The 22225-nt window shown below is 41.5% G+C and overlaps 1 protein-coding gene across 1 annotated transcript in view; it reads left to right on the forward strand.

The window, feature by feature from the left end:
* The window catches only part of ANO6 (anoctamin 6), a 138651-nt gene that overhangs the window by 107313 nt on the left and 9113 nt on the right, over nt 1-22225 (forward strand). Inside the window, exons 16-19 of the mRNA XM_089674012.1 lie at nt 8238-8365; nt 8811-9016; nt 14926-15128; nt 19018-19123. Of these exons, the coding sequence (XP_089530138.1) occupies nt 8238-8365; nt 8811-9016; nt 14926-15128; nt 19018-19123 (643 nt within the window). The remainder of the gene's footprint in view (nt 1-8237; nt 8366-8810; nt 9017-14925; nt 15129-19017; nt 19124-22225) is intronic.

Below are 22225 nucleotides of genomic sequence, written 5' to 3' on the forward strand. Positions count from 1 at the left end.
CTCGAACCCCTCGTGTATTGAATTGTATTGTTACTATACTGTCTTGTGTACTGTCTCCCATTATAATGTACAGCGCTGAGCAAACTATTGGCGCTATTTAAATCCTGTAATAATAATATTAACTAGAAAATCTACAATTTCTGGGGAAATTGTGTGAAGTGTTCTTGCCTCCACCAGTAGTCTACAACTGGAGTGGGCGGAGTAACTGGGCGGAGTAGCTTTTGTCACTCTGCTGCCTGCTCACACACCTGGGTTCCTATGGCAACTCACTCTACAGGAGAGGCATGGTTATAAACAAACTGCTCCAACTTGCTCACTTCACTGGCGGTTGCCATATTCAAACGGTTGTCGTTTTGAAACTATAAATCCTACAGCGAAGAGCTTTATATTGTTAGTGACAGCAGGGATAGCTGAACGTTTTGATATAAGATATGTGTAGGTGGGCTTGAAAATGAGGGAGTGATAACCGTTTACAAATCATGTTCTGATTTTTCAGCTCACACTCTAGCTTTTGTCAGCTCCCACTCTAGTTGCGCCATTCATTCCTATGGGACCAATTTCACCACAAAAACCGCGATATTTCGTGAACCATTCGGCGAAACGTTCCACAAAGTAGCCCACCAATCGGGAACAATCCGCACGTTTTGGTATATTACTGTCTATGTAGTGTAAGAACTGTGGGAGGAGTTAGGGTGGCTATAATAATAAGAATCTATATGTGAGATAACAGGGAGGGGTCTGCAATGCAGGAACACCTAAAAAAGAGAGGCAGGGAACAACGCTCAACTTCCAAGTGTTCTGGAATGGGGCTCAGAGAAGTCTGTATTGCCCTCAGTGTCACTGAACTTCTCTGTGACATCCTCTTTGTCAGTATCATTGAACTTCCCCAGAGAGATCCTCATTGTCCGTATCACTGAACTCCCCCTGAGAGATCCTTATGTATCACTCCTGTCAGTAATCACTGAACTTCTTTCAGAGAGATCCTCACATCAGTATCAATGAACTTCCCCTCAGAGGAATCTTCACATCAGTGTCACTGATTCGGCCCCAGAGAGATCCTTCACCTGGTGTCCATTGAGCTTTCCCAACCTCTCCATCTGCTCAGTAAGCTTCGAGTCTTTTTAAACCGTCCGAACTACCAAAATATCAACCTATGGAGAGTCAAATTTGAATTTAACATTAAAATCTTTCTTTTGGCTTGTATGTTCACTTCCAAATATTTCTGGCTCTATAAACCATCTAAAAACACAAATAATTCAGATTTGATCAATCCTGAGGTGGCAAAACCCATTTCCCAGAATCCTTTGCAAAGATATGCAAATGAGCAGGTTCAGCCAGTAACATTCAAATCATACCTGTGCTGATAACTGTCACCAGTGTGCCTATGAGAGCTCTCAACTGACTTTTCATGCCATAGCTGGACACAGGAGCAGGACCACGGCAACCGCCTGTAAAATGACAGCTTTCTTAACTACAAAGGTTGGGAGGGGGAGGGGGGATTCTGCTTTAACCATTTGCCACCCGCCCTATGGCCGAATGGCGGGCGGGAAATGTCATCAGCGTTCCAGGTGGACACCACACAGCGTCCTCCCGCACATGCGCAGATTGCGCTCCTGCAGAGCGGCGCGATCTGTCACCGGCCGTGTACCTCGGACACAGCCAATGACAGATCTGAGTACCGCCCCCCGTTGCCGGTACCATGTGACCTGCTGTGACCAATCACAGCAGGTCACATGACAGTTGTATACAATGGATGGCTTCATTCATACCATCCATTGTATACTACTGCCTAGCTGTGAATGGTCACAGCAGGTCACATGCACATGTCATGTGATTAGCTGTGGCCAAATCACAGCTAAGCACCAAAAAAAAAAAAAACCTGAATGAATCGATGTCATTCAGGTGAATGCTTGCTTATAGCAAAGTAATTCTTTGCTATAAGCAAATTGCGGAAAAAAAAAAAAAATACTGATCACTTCCCCAAAGTAGTACAATGTTACTATGGTAACATTGTACTACTTTGGTCATAGTGAAATATGAAAAACAAATCTTAAAAAAAATTAAAAAAAAATTAAAAAATTAAAAAAAATAATAAAAAATAAAAAAATATATATATAATTTACTGTCACCACTCATTGTCCCTGATCTCCGCCATGCCAGTTATATGATGACGCTGTACTGCACTGGTGACAATATGTAAAAAAAAAATAATAAAAAAATAGTGAAACTAATTTTTTAAATTTTTTATTTTCCAAAAAATGACAAAAAAAATACAACTTCAAAAAACTCGCCATTCCTCTTATGAAGTACGTCGGACTGTCTACTCTGCAAAAAGGGGTCATTTGGGGGATATCTGTACCGTCCTGACATTTGGGGGATATCTGTACCGTACTGACATTTGGGGGATATCTGTACCGTCCTGACATTTGGGGGATATCTGTACCGTCCTGACATTTGGGGGATATCTGTACCGTCCTGACATTTGGGGGATATCTGTACCGTCCTGACATTTAAGGGATATCTGTACCGTCCTGACATTTGGGGGGATACCTGTACCGTCCTGACATTTGGAGGGATACCTGTACCGTCCTGACATTTGGGGGGATATCTGTACCGTCCTGACATTTGGGGGGATATCTGTACCGTCCTGACATTTGGGGGGATATCTGTACCGTCCTGACATTTGGGGGGATATCTGTACCGTCCTGACATTTGGGGGATATCTGTACCGTCCTGACATTTGGGGGATATCTGTACCGTCCTGACATTTGGGGGATATCTGTACTGTCCTGACATTTGGGGGATATCTGTACCGTCCTGACATTTGGGGGATATCTGTCCTGCCATTTGGGGGATATCTGTCCTGCCATTTGGGGGATATCTGTCCTGTCATTTGGGGGGTATCTGTCCTGTCATTTGGGGGGTATCTGTCCTGTTCTGACATTTTGGGGATATCTGTCCTGTTCTGACATTTGGGGGGTATCTGTCCTGTCCTGACATTTGGGGGATATCTGTACCGTCCTGACATTTGGGGGATATCTGTACCGTCCTGACATTTGGGGGGAAAGTGGGCGGAGTAACTGTTGTGTGGTTGGAGTGGGCGGAGTAACTGTTGTGTGGTTGGAGTGGGCGGAGTAACTGTTGTGTGGTTGGAGTGGGCGGAGTAACTGTTGTGTGGTTGGAGTAGGCAGAGTAACTGTTGTTGTGTGGTTGGAGTGGGCGGAGTAACTGTTGTGTGGTTGGAGTGGGCGGAGTAACTGTTGTATGGTTGGAGTGGGCGGAGTAACTGTTGTGTGGTTGGAGTGGGTGGAGTAACTGTGAAAAGGTTGGAGTGGGTGGAGTAACTGTGTGGAGTGGGCGCAGTGAGTAAAGATAGTAAACATGACACTAACCAATTGATTGATCAAATTTAAAAAGTGCCCATGGCAAGCTTGATAGAGTGAGAAATGCATTTCAACTTTTATTTTTCAGCTCACACTCTAGCTTTGGTCACTCTGCTTCCTGCTCACACACCTGGGTTCCTATGGCAACTCACTCTACAGCAAGGGCAGAGAAGAGTGGTTAAAAACAAACTGCTCCAACTTGCTCACTTCACTGGCGGTTGCCATCTTCAAACGGTTGTAGTTTAAAAATTATAAATCCTACAATGAAGAGCTTTATATTGTGAGAATCACAAGACCCAGACCTACATTTTGATGCATAGTATGTCTCTGAAATATTAAAAATGAAGGCACAGTCGCACTTTAGAAATTGCCCTTCAAATTTGAGGTGGCTAGAGTGGAGTTTCAATGAATGTCAATGGGCGGCGTGAGTTGCAAACAAATGGTCATATTGTAAAAACTATCAGGAGTATGGCTTAGCCGTGGACATTTTTAGTGGCAGCAGGGATAGCTGAACATTTTGATATAAGATTTGTGTAGGTGGGCTTGAAAATGAGGGAGTGATGGCAGTTTACAAATCATGTCCTGATTTTTCAGCTCACACTCTAGCTTTTGTTAGCTCCCACTCTAGTTTGGAACATTCCGCCATTCATTCCTATGGGACCAATTTCACCACAAAAACCGCGATATTTCATGAACCATTCAGCGAAACATTCCACAAAGTAATAGCAATCCGATCGGGAACAATCCGCACGTTTCCGTATATTACGGTCTTTGTAGTGTAAAAACTGTGGGAGGAGTTAGGGTGGTAAATTTTGCTATAATAATAAGAATATATTTGTGAGATAACAGGAAGTGGTCTTCCAAGAACACTTAATAATAAACAAGAAAATCTACAATTTCTGGGGAAATTGTGTAAACTGTTCTTGCCGCAACCTTTACCAAGTAATGATGACATGTAAGCAGTGCACATTGCAAGCCTGACAGAGGCAGAAATGGATTTCTGCTTGTATTTTGCATCTCACAGTCCAGCCTGTGTGACTCAGCTGCGTGTGAGTCATGTTTGGTTGCTATAGCAACTCACTCTGTCAGGAATGTGAGCAGCTCTGCTCTAAAAACGCTTTTTAAACTTGTCAAGTTCACTGGCGATTGCCATCTTCAAACGCTTGTAGTTTTTAAAGTATAAATGCTACCGTGAAAATCACAAGAAACAGACCTAAATTTTGATGTATAGTATGTCTCTGAAAGATAAAAAATGAAGGCACAGTCGCAGTTTAAAAACGTCCCTTAAAATTTCTTGTGTGTAGAGTGGAGTTTCAATGAAAGTCAATGGGAGGGGTGAGGTCCAAACAAATGGTCATATTGTGAAAACTATCAGGAGTATGTCCTAGCCGTGAACATTTTTAGTGACAGCAGGGTTAGCTGAACGTTTTGATATAAGATATGTGTAGGTGGGCTTGAAAATGAAAGAGTGATGGCAGTTTACAAATCATGTTGTGATTTTTCTGATTTTTCCTTTGCACACTCTAGCTGTGCTCTGCTGCTCAATGCATTCCTATGGAAAAATTTCACCACAAAAACCGCGATATTTCTTGAACGATTCGGCGAAACGTTCCACAAAGTAATAGCAATCTGATCGGGAACAATCCGCACGTTTTGATATATTACTTGTCTTTGTAGTGTAAAAACTGTGGGAGGAGTTAGCGTGGCAAATTTGCTATAATAATAAGAAGAAGAACTAGAAAATCTACAATTTCTGGGGAAATTGTGTAAAGTGTTCTTACCGCAACCTTTACCAAATGATTGATGAAATGTAAGCAGTGCACATTGCAAGCCTGATAGTGAGAAATGCATTTCAGCTTGTATTTTGAAGCTCACAGTCCAGCCTGGTGAGTCATCTGCCTCTTGAGTGACCTTTGGTTGCTGCACCTGGAGTGGGCGGAGTAGGCTCACTGTGCTGAGACAGCTGGGTTGCTATGACAACTCACTCTGAGAGGAATGTCAGCATGCCTGTTCTAAACAGGCTTTTTAAACTTGCCAAGTTCACTGGCGATTGCCAGCTTGTAGTTTTAAAAGTATAAATGCTACCGTGAAAAGGTTTATATTGTGACAATCACAAGGAAAGACCTACAGTTTGATGTATAGTATGTCTCTGAAAGATAACAAATGAAGGCACAGTCGCAGTTTAAAAACGTCCCTTAAAATTTCTTGTGTCTAAAGTGGAGTTTCAATGAAAGTCAATGGGAGGGATGAGGTCCAAACAAATGGTCATATTCTGAAAACTATCAGGAGTATGTCCTAGCCGTGAACATTTTTAGTGACAGCAGGGTTAGCTGAACGTTTTGATATAAGATATGTGTAGGTGGGCTTGAAAATGAAAGAGTGATGGCAGTTTACAAATCATGTTCTGATTTTTCTGATTTTTCCTTTACACACTCTAGCTGTGCTCTGCTGCTCAATGCATTCCTGTTCTTCCAAGAAAAACATTGACTACCTCTTCAAACTATAAATATGGCTTCCAATAAAGATATGTGCTGCAGCACATAATTAGAAGTGCATCTGCACTGTTTGGGAGGAGGAACATGTGAGACACAAATGAAGGAGGAATGATTTTCATTAAGTGTATGGAGTCCTTTACATATGATGAAAAATTCAATACATGAGGTCTAAGATGCTCATCAACCAACCGACTCAGATTTTCGGTTATAGCTCCATTACCTGAAATAATAGGTCTATCTGAAGGTTTTCTTCATTCTTATGAATTTTTGGAAGAGAGTAAAAGGTTGGAATTCTTGGAAAGCTGGTTCTGACAAACAAATTCCCATGTAGTTTTGGTAATGATGCCATTCAGAAAAGCAGCATCAACCAATTCATAAATCTGGCCATTGAATTTATTGATTATATTGGGGGAATATTTCGATACCAGATTTTATTTGACAGAATTTTATTGTACATATTGACATGTTGGCTGTTACATATTGACAATATTGCCTCCCTTGTCAGACGGTTTAACAACAATAGAGGTATTTTTTGCCAATTGATTCAAGGCTTGTTTCAAGGATGTAGGCCATATCAGAGATTACCTCATTATTCCTTAGTGATTGGGAGCAGAGGAGCTACTGTAACCAGCATATAACATTAACCTTAAAGTGTTACTAAACCGACAACCGTAAAATCAGTCTGTATATGCAGTAAAGCATGCTTGTTATGCTCACTCTGGAACCTAAGGGGTTAATCCTCTGCTTTGATTAAAAATTCTGTTTGATCCTAACTTCTCTGATGCTCCCCTTCTTCTGGTGTCTCCCTCTTATCTCCTAATAAGACATACGGTGTGGAGACACTGCACATGCTCAGTTTAGTGTGTATTGCTAGAGAGTTTTTTGGGGGGTTTTCTTGGGAGAGTGCATGTGATCCGCACAGGGCAAATCAGCACTGTCCAGATAGAGGGTCAGGGATTTTGCATCCTCCTAGAGCAGAAAAACTCCTCCTACAAATTTTAAAATGTGCTCAGCTGGACACTGATAGAAGTCACAAGACTACTCTAACTGCTGATGAGAAAAGGCATTAGCAGTTTATATTTACTAAAATAATTGGATTTCCATGTAGTGTGGGAGACCAGATATAGTGAATGCAGGGTCCTGGGTTTAGTAACACTTTTAGTATATAGATGCACACCAGTATGGAAATAAGCGTCATATAAGATTGTTAATAGTACATACAGCCAATGTAAAAACCGTTATCCGTAAATGGTCCGGTGGAATTTTGCACATATACCTGGGTATCTATACAGTAGTTATTAATAAAGATACCTCCAGGTGAATGTTTCAGGAAAGTTCAGTTGCAGGGGCCCCGAGAATGTTTACAATGCTGTTTCTGTGTTGGAGACACAAAGACAAGATCAGCCGTGATGGGGAGATCCTCCAATGGTTGTCCAACCAGCCTGCAAATTCTCCCCTGCAGAAACCATGGTGTGGCACTGGAATACAGAGCCAGCCGATCTACTCTGCATCTTAGTCCCTAGTAGTTTCTAATCTGTCATGCAGCTGGACTTCTAACGACTACAATTGGTCATCGGATGCCTAACCTGCCTGCCTCTGCTGGTTATTGAGCCCTAAGCTAAAACTAGCTATAGAATCTCAGACTAGAAAGGACAGGGTTAACTGAAATAACATGAGCTGTATATAAACTCTATTGCAATAAACAGGTCTACATACTAATTCACTGAAAGGTGACCACTACACACCTAAAGTAACACACTAAACTATCTAGCACTGTGTATGTGGGATAATAACAACAGGACAGCGATACATCTGTCACAAGCAGGGATGGACTGACAACTCATGGGGCCCCTGGGCAGTAGGGGATCATGGTGCTCCTGTGTCCTTTCCCACACTCAAAACACACCCAAAAAAGCCTATAACAGATACCAGGGGCATTTTATGGGGCCCCCTACTGACCCCAGGCCCCTTGGGCAGTGCTCGAATGGTCAGTCCGCCCCTGGTCACAAGGATTCAAAACCCCCCCTTTAAGAAGCTATGGGCAACTGCAGTTAAACTATTAGATCACAGGAATACTTGCCTAATAGTCTCTGCTTCTGGTCTGGGTGACTTTCATTATTTTAAGACTCAGTTCTCTGCATCTCCTTCCTGCGTCTTCCAATAAGACATTTGTCATGACCCAGCTAGTCGGGACAGGAAGTACCTGTCTGCAACCAACTAACTCTACAGTAATTACAAGCAAAAGTTATGTACAATCACAGACAGTAGAGGGCAGCAAATGTGTTTTTATTAAAAACATAATATAGAAAATATAGTCTTAAAGAATATATTGTCATTGTATTTTATTCTTATTTACTAGCTGGTTAAAAAACCTTATTGCACGATTTCGTTCTTCCGGAATAGAAACAATTAAGCCAAGATGGGAACAGGATTACCATTTACAACCTATTGGAAAATTGGGATTGTTCTATGAATATCTTGAGATGGGTAAATTGTGTATTATTTTTCTTTTGTTCATACTGGTTCTTTAGGAAAATAAGTGTTGAATTACCAGCTTCTAATTAATAAGTTTATACATGGTAGTATGTTTTTGTATACCCACATCTTTTAATTCCCTTTGCCCCCTTACTTTTCTCCTGGCTTTCTTGTTATTCTCTTTCTGTGTCTCTCCCTCCATTTCTCTTATTATTTTTTTCCTCTACCTTTGTCTCTCCCCCTCTTTTTCCCTGTTACCTCCCTCCACCTATCATTCTTCCCCCAACTTTTTCTCTTTCTCATGTGCTTGTTCCCACACCTCATCATAGAATGTGTACAAATATACATATGGATGGCTGTTTCTCATGGAAACTGTTGTGATTGGCACTTTAGATTATGCCTTTCTATTACTATACAGTTGTTTAAATATTTGTCTTTATTCCTTCTCTCGTAACAGTAATCCAGTTCGGATTTGTCACCTTGTTTGTGGCATCATTTCCACTTGCACCTCTGTTGGCACTTGTGAATAATTTATTGGAAATTCGGGTTGATGCCTGGAAGCTCACCACCCAGTCCAGACGCATGGTACCAGAGAAAGCACAGCACATTGGAGCCTGGCAGCCAATCATGCAAGGAGTAGCCATACTCGCAGTGGTGACCAATGTATGATAAATATAAAATGACTTCATTTTTTATTTAAAAAAATTAGCTTATGTTGCCATTCTCCACAGCAATACTGCAATCCATGTTTAGCATTTGGTCCAATGTTTTTTTATGCAGCTTTAAAAGAGTAAGTTTCTTCACACTGATACTGTAAATGGACATAAACATCCACCAGGACAGGGCCTATTGAATAGTGCTGTGTGCTTTTTTTTTTTTTTTAATTAGTACCCAACCAACAAATCACTTTATAGACTCCTCATTACCACATAAACTGTATTGCCCCAACCCTCCCCAATAATTGCATTTAGGTGTTCCAATCACCTCCATGGCCACAGTTGTATAAAATCAAGCACCTAGGCATGCAGACTGCTTATACAAACATTTGTGAAAGAATGGGTCACTCTCAGGAGCTCAGTGAATTCAATCGTGGTACCGTGATAGGTTGTCACCTGTGCAATAAGTCCATCCGTGAAATTTCCTTGTTACTAAATATTCCACGGTCAACTGTTAGTAGTATTATAACAAAGTGGTAGCAACTGGGAACAGCAGCAACTCAGCCACAAAGTGTTAGGCCACGTAAAATGAAAAAGCAGGGTCATTGCATGCTGAAGTTCACAGTGCGCAGAAGTCGCCAACTGTCTGTAGCTAAAGACCTCCAAACTTCGTGTGGTCTTCAGATTAGCACAACAGTGCGTAGAGAGCTTCATGGAATGGATTTCCATGGCCGAGAAGCTGCATCCAAGCCATACATTACCAAGTGCAATGCAAAAGTATCAGATGCAGTGGTGTAAAGCACGCCACCACTGGACTCTAGAGCAGTCGAGATTTGTTCTCTGGATTGACCAGTCACGCTTCTCTGTCTGGCAATCCGATTGTCATGTCTGGGTTTGGCAGTTGCCATGAGAACAGTACTTACCTGACTGCATTGTGCCAAGTGTAAAGTTTGGTGGAGGGGGGGATTATGGTGTGGGGTTGTTTTTCAGGGGTTGGGCTTGGCCCCTTAGTTCCAGTGAAGGGAACTCTTAAGGCATCAGCATGCTCCCAATGCTGGGGATGGCCCCTCCTGTTCCAACATGACTGCGCACCAATGCACAAAGCAAGGCCCATAAAGACATAAATGAGCAAGTTTGGGGTGGAGGAACTTGACTGGCCTGCACAGAGTCCTGACCTCAACCAGATAAAACACCTTTGGGATGATTTAGAAAGGAGACTGCGAACCAGACCTTCTCGTCCAATATCAGTGCCTAACCTCACAAATGTGCTTCTGGAAGAATGGTCAAACATTCCCATAGACACACTCCTGAACCTTGTGGGCAGCTTTCCCAGAAGAGATGAAGTTGTTATAACTGCAAAAGGTGAGCCAACTCAATATTGAACCCTAAGGACTAAGACTGGGATGCCATTAAAGTTCATGTGCGTGTAAAGGCAGGCGTCCTAATACTTTTGGCAATATAGTGGATACGGAAATGGTCACTTGGAGGTCTCTTGGCTTACCGCATGCATTATTTTTATAATTCATAACAAAAGGTGTTTTCTTTTCTTGAGATAATTTTTGATGAATGCAGATCTGTGCATGAACTAGTGAAGACCTTGGTCTGCTATGGGGATTTAGTGACGGGGGTCCATTCACACTAGACGTGGAGGGACTGCGCTGGGTGGCTATTCCAGTGGCTATTTTGCACTGCAGCATGAGGCAATCACAACGCGCGGCAGCCAATTGAACTTATTGAATGTCATTGTGTAACATTTCAATAAAGTTTGTTTTAAAAAAAGTGAACAATTCAATGTGCACAACGGCACTGCAGTGATTCCGCTAGGATGTGCCCTAATTAGCTCTAAATGGGGCAGTTAAGAAACGCAGTACGCTGCTTCCAGAGTCTAAACACAGGTGTTTTATGTTTGACTGATGTGCACTAATAAATGGAGCATTTTTTTTTATCATATCCACCCTGTAAGAACAGACATATTAGAGACAGAGAAAAAAAGCTCAAACGCCTGTAAAAACAGCTTTTTTTTTTTTTTTTTTTTTTAAGCTAAAGTGGGCATTAGCCCTAAAGCAGAATTCCAGTTAAAAATAATGAGACAAAAATGAATAATCTATTTAAAGATATGAAATATCAAAACAAGCTTTTGCTACAATATTCATCCTCAAACCAGAGATATCCCCCACAGTACTTTTTTTTTCTGTCATTATTGTCCTCAGTCTGAAGTCCAGCATCCTTCAATCGATTTCCTCTAAGCCCAGCGCTTAGAGGACCTGAATCAACCTGTGACCTTGACAGTGAAAAGAGAAGCAGCACAATGATCTGCTCATCTCTCTCACTTTGCTTTCTTATCAGCATACTTCTTGTCAGCACATGAACTGATTGGCTCCTTATACTGCTTATTCCTCCATACTCCAGCTCTGCTATACAGGGACTATAAGAGGCTAATGTCATACTTAAACTGATTCTATTGAAAAAAAATGAATGATGTATTAATGATTACCAAGCTGCATTACTGCATTCTGCTTTTTGATATTCTGCACTACATTATTATTCAGAATTATTGCTAAAAGGGACATTTTTATATTGCACTTCTGGTACATCATCTACAGAACAAAGCCAGTGTTAGTCATGATTTGTAAAAACTTTTCCTAATTATCTTCCTTTTTTTTTTTTTCCTCCTACAACTGATTTTATTGTATTTTAGCAGAGTACAATAAAGTGGGAGGTGAGCGACATTTCACAGTGTATGAAAAATATAGCAATATACAGTATAGTTTAGAATGGTGCTTCTAAAGAAGAGAGAAGTAGCATACATTTACAGGACATAAAGTGAAGACTTTCGCTTAATTACATGGTGTGATCTAGTTATAAACTGAATAATTCTGGAAATGGCATTGGCTTGTACAAGGATATAGTGAGTTCTAGTAACATTTTCTACAGTTTTTATCCCATAACAGTGTACAATCTTCTGTATTAATCCACTTGGGGGCATCTAGGACAGCAATGACTACAGGTGCATGGATCTCAAGCCAGAATTATTAATCGGGAATCTGTACTGGATATTTAGTGACCGTTCACACTTGACTTTATTTCTAACTCTTACCAAACGGCCCTATAGCATTTGACAAGCATTAGACACCCTATGCGCGGTTTTGAAGCGGTTGATAGGCATTTGCCAAGCGTTAAAACCGCACCAAAAAATCCTATAATGAAGTTTAAATGGTATTAATGCTCCGCAGACGCTTCGCAAACGCCGGCCAGGCATTTGTGGAGCAGGACCATAGACTTGAATGGGAGGCTTCAACTCCTCCTGACTCGACCAGAGGTGTCAGTTTTGCCGCAACACGATGTTAACTCTTCCATGTGAACAGCACTGTGTGCTGCCATGTGCAGAATATTCAGAGGCGTTTGAGAAGCGGTAAAACCGCTTCCAAAATGCCTGCTGACAGAGCTAGTGTGAACGTAGCCTTACTGTGAGAATATCACTTGGTGAGAAGGGAAATGTATAGGAAGCGAATACAAAGAGCAGAAATAGGAATAAAGTCAGAATGAACAAAAGTGGAGTTCCGTTCTATCGTGTTGTTGTTCTGGGCACACAGCGCAAGCCTCTATTTATTGAGTCAATAACAAAAAAGGCTTCAGTCACTTTATGTCCTCCAGCCACAGCTCCCAAACCTTCCTGAACTGTTCATGGGTTTCATGGAAACATGCAGTAAGATTCTCCATTAGTTTAACATCTCTAATTCTGGTGTGAAGTTTTGTGAGGGTTGGTGGCTCCACTTTTTTTGTATTGAGGGCTAGCAGGCATCTATATGTACTGTATGTGTGATAGCAATCTTTTAACACATTTGATGAGTGGACAGATCCCATTTAATTTTTGCATTGCCAACATGTATTACTGGCCACTAGGTAAACAATGTGGAGCCGTTCCAGAGTTTGATACCAATGGAAAATTAGTTTTATATAGATTTTCCTTATAAAGGGTGCAGGTCAAGTTTTTCTTAATTGTCTTTAATGTACCAATTGTATTAAGATTTTAAGGGCACTCAGTCTTGAGTAGGGTTCCTATATCTGTACACAATAAATATTTTATAATTAAAGTGGAACTACACTGCATCTGTGCGCCACAAACAAAAATTGCTATTTTGTTTATTTTCTCTTTCAATATATTTTTATTTTCATATTAATAAAATACAAACACCTCCCAGGATACACGGGAGGAAAAGAGGAAAACAACAAAAAAAAATTGCGATATTTCCGTCAATGAGGACATATAGGCACATTCCACTGTGACCAACATAAGAAAAGGCACAGCAATAACATTCTGACAGTACAGAAAGGCCCTTCACAGAATGATATGTCAACAATGAACTCAACAACAACCATAATTAAAGAAAATATAGAATGAGAGAAAGAAAATACAAAAAGTGGGAATAAGACGAGAGAAGGAAAAGAGAGGGAGAAAAAAAGGGGGGGGGAGAAAGTGAACGTATAGGCGCGCCCCCCTCACCGCCCAGGCAAATGGACGGTCCCAAATCACCAAGAACTTGACATGTATCTAAGCCATGGGTCCCATACTCTTTCAAAAAGAGCCATCTTATCTTGAAAAATCGCCGTCAGGCGTTCATTCATCATAATCCATGTCAGCTTGGTCTTCAGAAGGTGGAACGGAATAACGGGGGACTTCCAAGACCACGCAATAGAGATTCTGGCTGCCATAAAAATCAGTGCGAATAACTGACGCGCAGGTTTCGGCGCCCCCTCCACTGGTTTACAGAGGAGAGCCTGCTAAGGACTTTACCTAAGGTTCATCTGGGCTATTTCGTTCATTTTCAATATTCAAAGCAAACTCGTGCATTCATCAATGTCTCCATGCTTTATTTTGCTGAAAAATACTATTGCAAAACATTCCCTTGCATTTCTAGTCATGATCACCTTGAGTAAGGGCAGATGATTCATGTAGCATTTACTTCCTGGAATCCAATTGCCATTATCTCAGGCCTTTAGGCAGGAGGGTGTGCTTAGCTGAGAAAACCCCTCCTGAAGACTCCTGGGGTGTACAACATCATTTCCTAGGCCTGGAAACCAGGAAGTAACTGAAGAAATGTAAAAAGAAAAAGCTTAAAATAAGTAAATATGATACTTTCCTATCTATTTACTTTTGCTAGAAGCATAAGAATTACAAATAGTCAATGTTGATTAAACTGTATTTAAAATGTCTGTGACAGGCAGCACATAGGGCGTTTTGATTGGAGCTTGGTTCAGGGCAGGACGTTAACTCTGAAGACTCTGACCATGTATGGGATGTGTGCTCCCATATGACAGGTCATACCTGGCAGTGTTCTATATGGAAAACTGCCATATTCCCTTTGTTAATTAGGGGCACACCTAATCTGGCACAGATGGCACAAATAAACGTGAAAAAGGTCTACCTCTTAGATTGTAAGCTTCAAGGACCAGGGTCCTCCTAACCCTCTTGTATTGCACTGTATCGTTGCTGTATTGTTTCCCTTTATATTGTAAAGCGCTGAACAAAATATAAATCCTGTATAATAATAATATCTGTTCAGCTTAGTTAATTTCCTGGAATTTCCTGCCCCAGAGAAAGTCAAGCTTCATCTTCTATTGGCAGATCAAAGAAGGGGGAAACGCAGCACAATTGCATCAGCACGCATAAAAAATGTGTCTAAGCGGAAATGCAAAACTCCAAAAGTCCATCCGAAAATATTTGATCAACCACCTCTATAGACCTCTTTTCTCTGCTATCAAGTGTTCTAATACACTGGAGCTACTTTGTTTTGTAGAACATAAGGTGGTGATAATGCTATTGGGTACATAGAATGTGTGAGGTATATTTATGTGAGGATCAGATGTGTATCTGTGTGCAAACTGAATTTTTTTTTTATTTTATTTTAATTACAGGCTATGATCATTGCCTTTACATCTGACATGATACCACGTTTGGTCTATTACTGGTCTTTTTCTGTACCTCCTTATGGCACCTATTCATCTAACACCATGGAGGGATACATTAACAATACTCTTTCAGTATTCAGCATATCGGATTTCAAGAATGAAAGCAGACCAGTCCCTCCAGTATGGTTTCAGAATCAAACTACATGCAGGCAAGTAGTAACTGGTCTACTTTACCTATTTATACCTGTTCTATTCTTTGGAAAACTGAAGTGTTTTTCTTCATTTCTGAATTATATTGTATTATATTTCATTTCTGAAATATAATTGTATTACATTATGATGAGATTAATCACCCATCTTACATTGGTCTGGTGCTACAGTAATGTGAACAAGAAAATATACAGCCCTCCTGATCTGCAATCTCAATATCAGGTCTAGTAAGAACCTGGAGTGGAGCGAGCCCTGCAAGAGTGTAATTTTAAATGCAACTTTCCACTTCCCTTCTGTGTTTGGCGAAGCTTCGAATTTGTGCAAAAGATTTCCATTAGATTCCTGCGGTTGGGTAGGGACTAGCTCTGCAGGAGTGGACTTCTGTGCAGCTTTATGCATAGCAATGTGCCTGCCCTGAAACTAGCAGCAACCAGAGGACTCAAGGTGGTGGCCAGTGCATTATTCCAAATCAGTTAGTCACTCTCTTCTACTGTACCTGTCAGGAAGCCAAGGCAGAAATTCTGCTATGACTAGCATGCCCAACTCCAGGAAAAATATCCACCCTTTAGTCCACCCACATTAATTACTTGTTATGTCTAGAGGAGAGATAAAGAGGCTCTATCACTTATCTGATTCCTCCTTTCTCTGCCTGAGCTCCAATCTGTGCATAGAGCCTCAGAATCATCACATACCATACATAAACATATGCATGGTATGCTGAGGAGGCTGGAGTATGGCCAGAACCAGTCGCAGCTTATACAGCAACTGCTGAGGACCAGTTGCAGTGTTGGAGGGTGCCTACTGGAGCAAGGTAATGATGTACTTCTTAATCCTCTGCTCCTAGATTATATCTATAATCAACCATTGCAATGCAGGAGGGCTCCACTACAAGGGTGCTGCAACAGCAAAACTAATTTTTTGGTGTATATCCAATATTGAGGCCGCATTCACATCTGGTTGCTCTAGAATTGCCTGCGAGTCTGGAATGAGGTAAAGTCGCTGCAAAACACGCAACTCGCATTTTGTGCCACTATTGGCGTATAAAGCATAATCAAAGGTAAAACCCTTCTTTTTTTTTTTTTTTTCCTAGTTTGGACAGAGTGGAGATGGATTAAAATGCTTGTTAGTTTGCCTGTGCCCCGTTAAAGAGCTCCAGACGTTTTTGTGTTTGTTAAAAGTTAGCAGCTACAAAAACGAACTTCTGACTTTTAATAAACACACACTCACCTGTCCCAGGATTCCGTGCTCGACCAAACCTTCCCTTCTCTCCCTGGCGCCAGCATCTCAACTGTGGGCACCCGGCTGTGACAGCTTGTGGCTTCACAGTCGAGTGCCCACTTGCACCGCACCTCCTGAATAGTCCGGCAGCCTTCTGGGACCTGTGACATGTTCCAGAAGACTGCAGGGAGAGGAGAACTTCATCTAGATGATCTGAGCGGAAGTGAGAGCGGGTATCTGTCAAACCTAGATATCCGCTCCCCCCCAAAAAAAATTGCATGTCAAATGTGGCAGGGGAGGAGTATTTAAAGCAGAACTTCCCCTCTGGGTGGAGCTCTGCTTTAAGGAGATTCTCCCTCTCTTTTTGTTTATTATTATTGAAAGTTTCTGGATTGTCCCCAAAAATGTTATATAGGGGAAATCTTCCAGTAGGGACACTAGTTATGGTGACTTGGTGGTCCCCAAGGAATTCCCTTAACTTTCAGGGATCTCTCACTTCTTGTTTGGCTATGGGACAGGAAGTGAAGGGAAATCTCCGCAATGGGACACAGATGGCGGAAAAAAAAATCTGACAATGGTTATAACCCTCCCTTGCTCTATCCAAAAAAAAAAAAAAGTTTTGCCTTTTTAGTTATAATTTAATGTAACCCCCAAACACGCAAAAAAAACAGGTGCTACAGAATGTTCAAAAGCACACTTTCCAAAAACATGCCAAAGTTGCCTCCAACAAAAGGTACAGAAGCTACTTTCTATGATCCAGCTCAAGGCTCCACTGGATCCCCTTATGTAGCAACCGCTTGGAGTGCAGATAAGGACAAAGCTCGTCCCAGCTCTTCACATCTAATGGTGAAGTCCTGGAAGTTGCACATCTCTGCAGAACCCTGTAAGAAGGTGTATGACAGCCTCAGCCCGGGCTCCAACCAGCCCACACTCCCAATGCATTTCACTCCACCCACGAAGCTTAGTCACGGAAGCTTAGTCATGACTAAGTTCCATGGGCAGAGTGAAATGTGTTGGGAGTATGGCCTGGCTGAAGCCCAGGCCAAGACTGTCATACACCTTCTTACGGTGTTTTGCAGAGATGTGCGACTTTCAGAACTTCTTCCTTTTCCAACAGAAGCTACTTTGGCATGTTTTTTCAAATGAATGGTGCTGCTCCAAAAATGTGGCAAAAACTGCTCATTTAACCACTTCCCGTCCGGCCATTTATATACAACAGGCAGTGCAGGGGCGAGTTGCCGTTCATAACCGGTGCCCGCCATTTTGGACTGTGGCACCACAATCCAGTGCCTGCTGTGTCCGGAGTACCGATCGATGTACGGGACATGTGTGAGGTCCCGATCATGTGATCACTGATTGGCCAATCAGTGATTACATGAATAGGTGTAAGCAAAATGTCACTTCTGACATCATTGCTTACTACGTGTGAAATCTGTGAATGATCACAGAGATCACATGGTACAAGGCTATTCACAACAGCCGTGTACCATGTGACAAGCTGTGACCAATCACAGCTCACACAGTGTTTCTCAATGGCTGCAAGAAATCAGCCAGAGAGGAGAAATGATTGCTTTTACAGCCTTTATGGGTGTACAAGCAATCCTTGTAAAAAAAAAAAAAAAATCTTCATCACCCCCCACAAGTAGTACAGTGTCACTATGGTGACTTTGTACTGCTAGGGTGACAGTATGTAAAAAAAAAAAAAATAATAATATTAATAAAAATGAAAAAAAAAATTTTAAACAAAAATTATACTTTTTGGTTCTAAACTAATTAGGGTTATTATTTTTTTTTTTTTTTACTAAAAAGATAACTGAATACATTTTGGCCAAGATGTATGAAGAAAGATTGATTATTTGCAAAATTTTATAAGAAAAACTGTTTTTGTTTTTTTTTTCAAAATGTTTTGACTTTCATTTATATAGCAAAAAAAAAAAAAAAACCAGTGCTGAATAAATACCACCAAAATAAAGTTTTACCTGTCTCAAAAAAATGCTAAATTCGTATGGGTACAGTGTTGCATGACCGCGCAATTGTCATTCAAAGTGTGACCACACTGAAAGCTGAAAATTGGCTTGGACAGGAAGGGGGTAAAAGTGTCCGGACTTGAAGTGGTTAATAACGTGACACTGTCGTCGCTGATCTCCTGATCTCTCATACCCAGAGCTACCAGGTTCTTCACTTCTCTCTAGCAGGTGAACAGGGCAGCAGAGGAGTGAGTAACTGGAAAGTAAGTATAAGCAGCAAGAGTTCATTCAATACATTCAATTTATACTTGGCACAAGTTACATATGAATTCTCCAGCATTTCTTAAATGATATTGATTTGTTTTGGATGGGCCATCATTTTAATACAATTTTCAGACAGACAAGTTATTCATAATAATACATAAATGCTGCCTGCCTTTGTGCAGTAGATTCTGTAGGAGCAGAAAAAATTACTTTTCCAGTTTTGTGCACAATGACTTACAAATGACTTACATATGTTACTGGATGTTATGACAGCTGCATGAAAAACACTGTAATGGAAAACATTGTAATGAAAAGGGAAATTCCACCCAGAGTTTTGCAGCTCTGAACGTATCGTAATTGATATGCTCCACCTGTTGGTGAATTGTGGTTATTACATCTTACTGCATTTTTTAAAATTATTCTTTAATCACTTTTGCAGATACCGTGATTTCCGTTATCCACCTGGCCAGGAACATCAGTATGAGCATAGCATATTATACTGGCATGTCATTGCAGCCAAGCTTGCTTTTCTCATTGTCATGGAGGTAAACATTTGACCCATCTGAATGTTGATTGTGTGTTTTATTTGGAGAAAATATGATTTGTTTAGATAGGTTCAACATGATAACTCAAGAGATAAGAGAAACATCGTCTTATTAAGGAGTTTGAGAACACTTTTGGTGTTATTTATCAAAACTGTTAATGTTTGCAGTTGCTAGACTAATGCCTTTTATTTATAATTAAAGTTCAGAACGGATTTATTTTCTGTATGCAATTTGCATAATAAATTAGCTGCTATAGAAATGAACATATCCGTTTGTCTTTAAAAGACATGGTATATGCAGGGCCGCTGCTTCCACTAGGCAAACTAGGCAGCTGCCTAGGGTGCACTGCCACCTACGGGTGCCTGGGCACAGCATGGGCTGGACCAGGGGTGGACTGACAAATCATAGGGCCCCCGGGCAATAGGGGATCATGGGGCCCCTGTGTCCTTGCCCAAACTCAAAAAAGCCTATGAAAAAGGTACCAGGGGCATCTCATGGAGCACCCTACTGACCCTGGGCCCTTGGGCAGTGCCCGAGTTTCCAAATGGTCAGTCAGCCCCTGGGCTGGACTATCTCTTTGTGGGCCGCCGCCGCCATGTCAAATATGATCCTTCAGCTGAGGGGAGGTGCAGCAGAGGGGAGGAAGAAAGGAGAGAGGAAGATGCCAGGTGTCTGGGGCCAATGTAGCAGCTGAGCTGCTGCTCCTTCCAGTGTTCCTCTCAGACTCAGTCCCTTACTGCAAACTGGCTAGCAGCTGCTGATCACTGTGGAGTTCCAGCCCTTCTCTTCCCATTCATCAGCGGAGGTGGAGCTGCGCCTGCGCAGGGAGGTATTGTCTGACTCTGATGTCTCGTGTTTGTGTGAGTGTGACCCAGCTGGCACATCCATCACATGTGCAATGTGTCAGTGAGTGATGACACCATCACAATCTCACAACCTGCTCTTCTAGTGCCTGCTGGGCATGCTGATCTGTGTCAGTGTTGGTGGTGGTGTGTTGCATCGCATCTGTCACTGTGTGGGATCGCTCAGTTCAGGTGTTCTCTGTGTGTGGGCTGTGCTGCCTGCTGTCAGTGTTTTATCTCCCCCCCCCCCCCCCCAGGTGTCATGGATTTTGTCTTTAATATTGGTGCTAATGGCACCTTATGGCACTTATTTTTGCAAATTAAAATAAATTTACCAGTTTCATGTTTTGTTGATTTAATGTTTTCTACTGTTTTTTAAATTTTTTTTATTTTTTTATTTTTTTTTGGGGGGGGGGCGCAAGTAGCTGTCTTGCCTAGTGCACAAACTAGTTTAGCACCGGCCCTGGGTATATGGCCGAACTATAGTGCAATACTGAAACTGTCTTGTTTGCAAAACAGCCCCAAAGATAAAAACCGTTTTACACATACATTTCACATTAAATGATACACAATTGCTTAAATAAATGTCCCCAAAGTGTTTTGGGAATCCTATGCACTTTTTCAGTAGTATCTTCCAAGCAATATTTGGCTGTTAAAGATAGCAGCTATCCTGGCAGGTTTGCTTTGAAAGCGACATCCCTAGAAGTGGTTGTGTTTACATGGGCACTGTGCTAATTCTGCATTGCAACTGTTTTTCACTTGTTGGTGACACAGAAAGCAATTAAACTTGTCAGAGGTTCTAACCCTTCTTGACTCTCAAATCGAGAGATTTATGTAATAGGAAGGGAGAGGAAATCTCCTGGGCACAGCATTTAAAACTTCACCAAGGTTTTAAAGTGATTGTAAAGTTTTTGTTTTTTTAAATTAAAATAATAAACCGGTTTATACATACCTGCTCTGTGCAGTGGCATTGCACAGAGTAGCCCAAACCTCCTCTTCTGGGGTCCCCCGCTGGCACTCTTGGCTCCTCCTCTTTTCAGTCCACCACCATAGCTAGCTGCTTTCTATGGGGACAGACGTGCAAGTCAGCTTATGGGCCAAGCTCTGTGTGTCCATAGACAGACACACAGTGTGGCTGAACCCCACCAACTCCTTCATCACTGGATTTGACGGATAGAAGTAGGACCCATTGGCTCCCAATGCTGTCAACAAAGCTCATAAGACCAGGAAGAGAGGCCAGGGGAGAAGACTTGCATCCGGGCACAGTACTGGATTGATACAGGAGTCAGGGAAGGATGAGGGGGGAACAGACAGAAAGTTATTTACCTTAATGCAGAGAATGCATTAAAAAAAACCCTTTAATGTTTACAACCACTTTAACCTTTCTCCGCACATTTCAAAACCATAAACATAAATTATTTTTGGGTGGAGTTGGGCTTTATGTTTTGCAACAGATCTGTTATAAAGCAAATATGTAATTGATATGGGTTTCTGCACTTTATTGCTTTTTGTACAATAGGAGCCATTTAATCAGGTTACCATGAGCAGTGATGTGCAGCAATTTATTACTACCAATGAGATTTTATCTTTAATTTATTTTAGAGGAGACACAACAATGGAATATATTTCAATCAGAAATTTTCACTTTTTGCATTGTGTAGCTGTCTTTTGTTTTTATTATTTTTGTATTTTCTTTACAATTAAGGAATAATTATCAGACATAGTACACTTATTATTTTGCCCCATAGCTTGACCTAAACCATCTCACCCTCACCCTAAACAGATCTTTACCAAGATCCATCACCTGCAGCATTCAAGGATTGCTTACATAGCAATCTGCAAGTCTCCCTCACCTGGCTTCGCTTGAAGTCAGTCTCACAACCAAGTTGACGACTCTATAGAAGTCTGTAGAAGTGTAATGCATGGGTGTGGCCAGCAGAGGCAGTATTAATGTGTGGAATGTAAACAATTCCTGATGGCTGCTAGCGACAGATTCTGGTAAGTACTGACCTGTGGTGGGTGATCGTGGGATGGTTTAGGTTCGGGCACAGGAGCAAAAGCAATAAGTTCACTTTGTCTAAAAATGCACTAAGGCTAGGTTCACACTGTAGCAGGTCCGAGAACGTGTGTAAATTGCATGCATTTCCTGACCCACAGGGAAAATGCGCTGCAGAAGGTTAGGGGTGCCATCGATTCCTAATGGTACCCCCATGCATTGGAAAATGCAGTGCGTTTTTGGGTGCGCAAAACTGCATGGTGC

The sequence above is a fragment of the Staurois parvus genome, unplaced genomic scaffold (assembly GCF_062004578.1).
Source record: "Staurois parvus isolate SC_StPar_1 unplaced genomic scaffold, SC_StPar_1.0 ptg000147l, whole genome shotgun sequence".
NCBI classification, from domain to species: Eukaryota; Metazoa; Chordata; class Amphibia; order Anura; family Ranidae; genus Staurois; species Staurois parvus.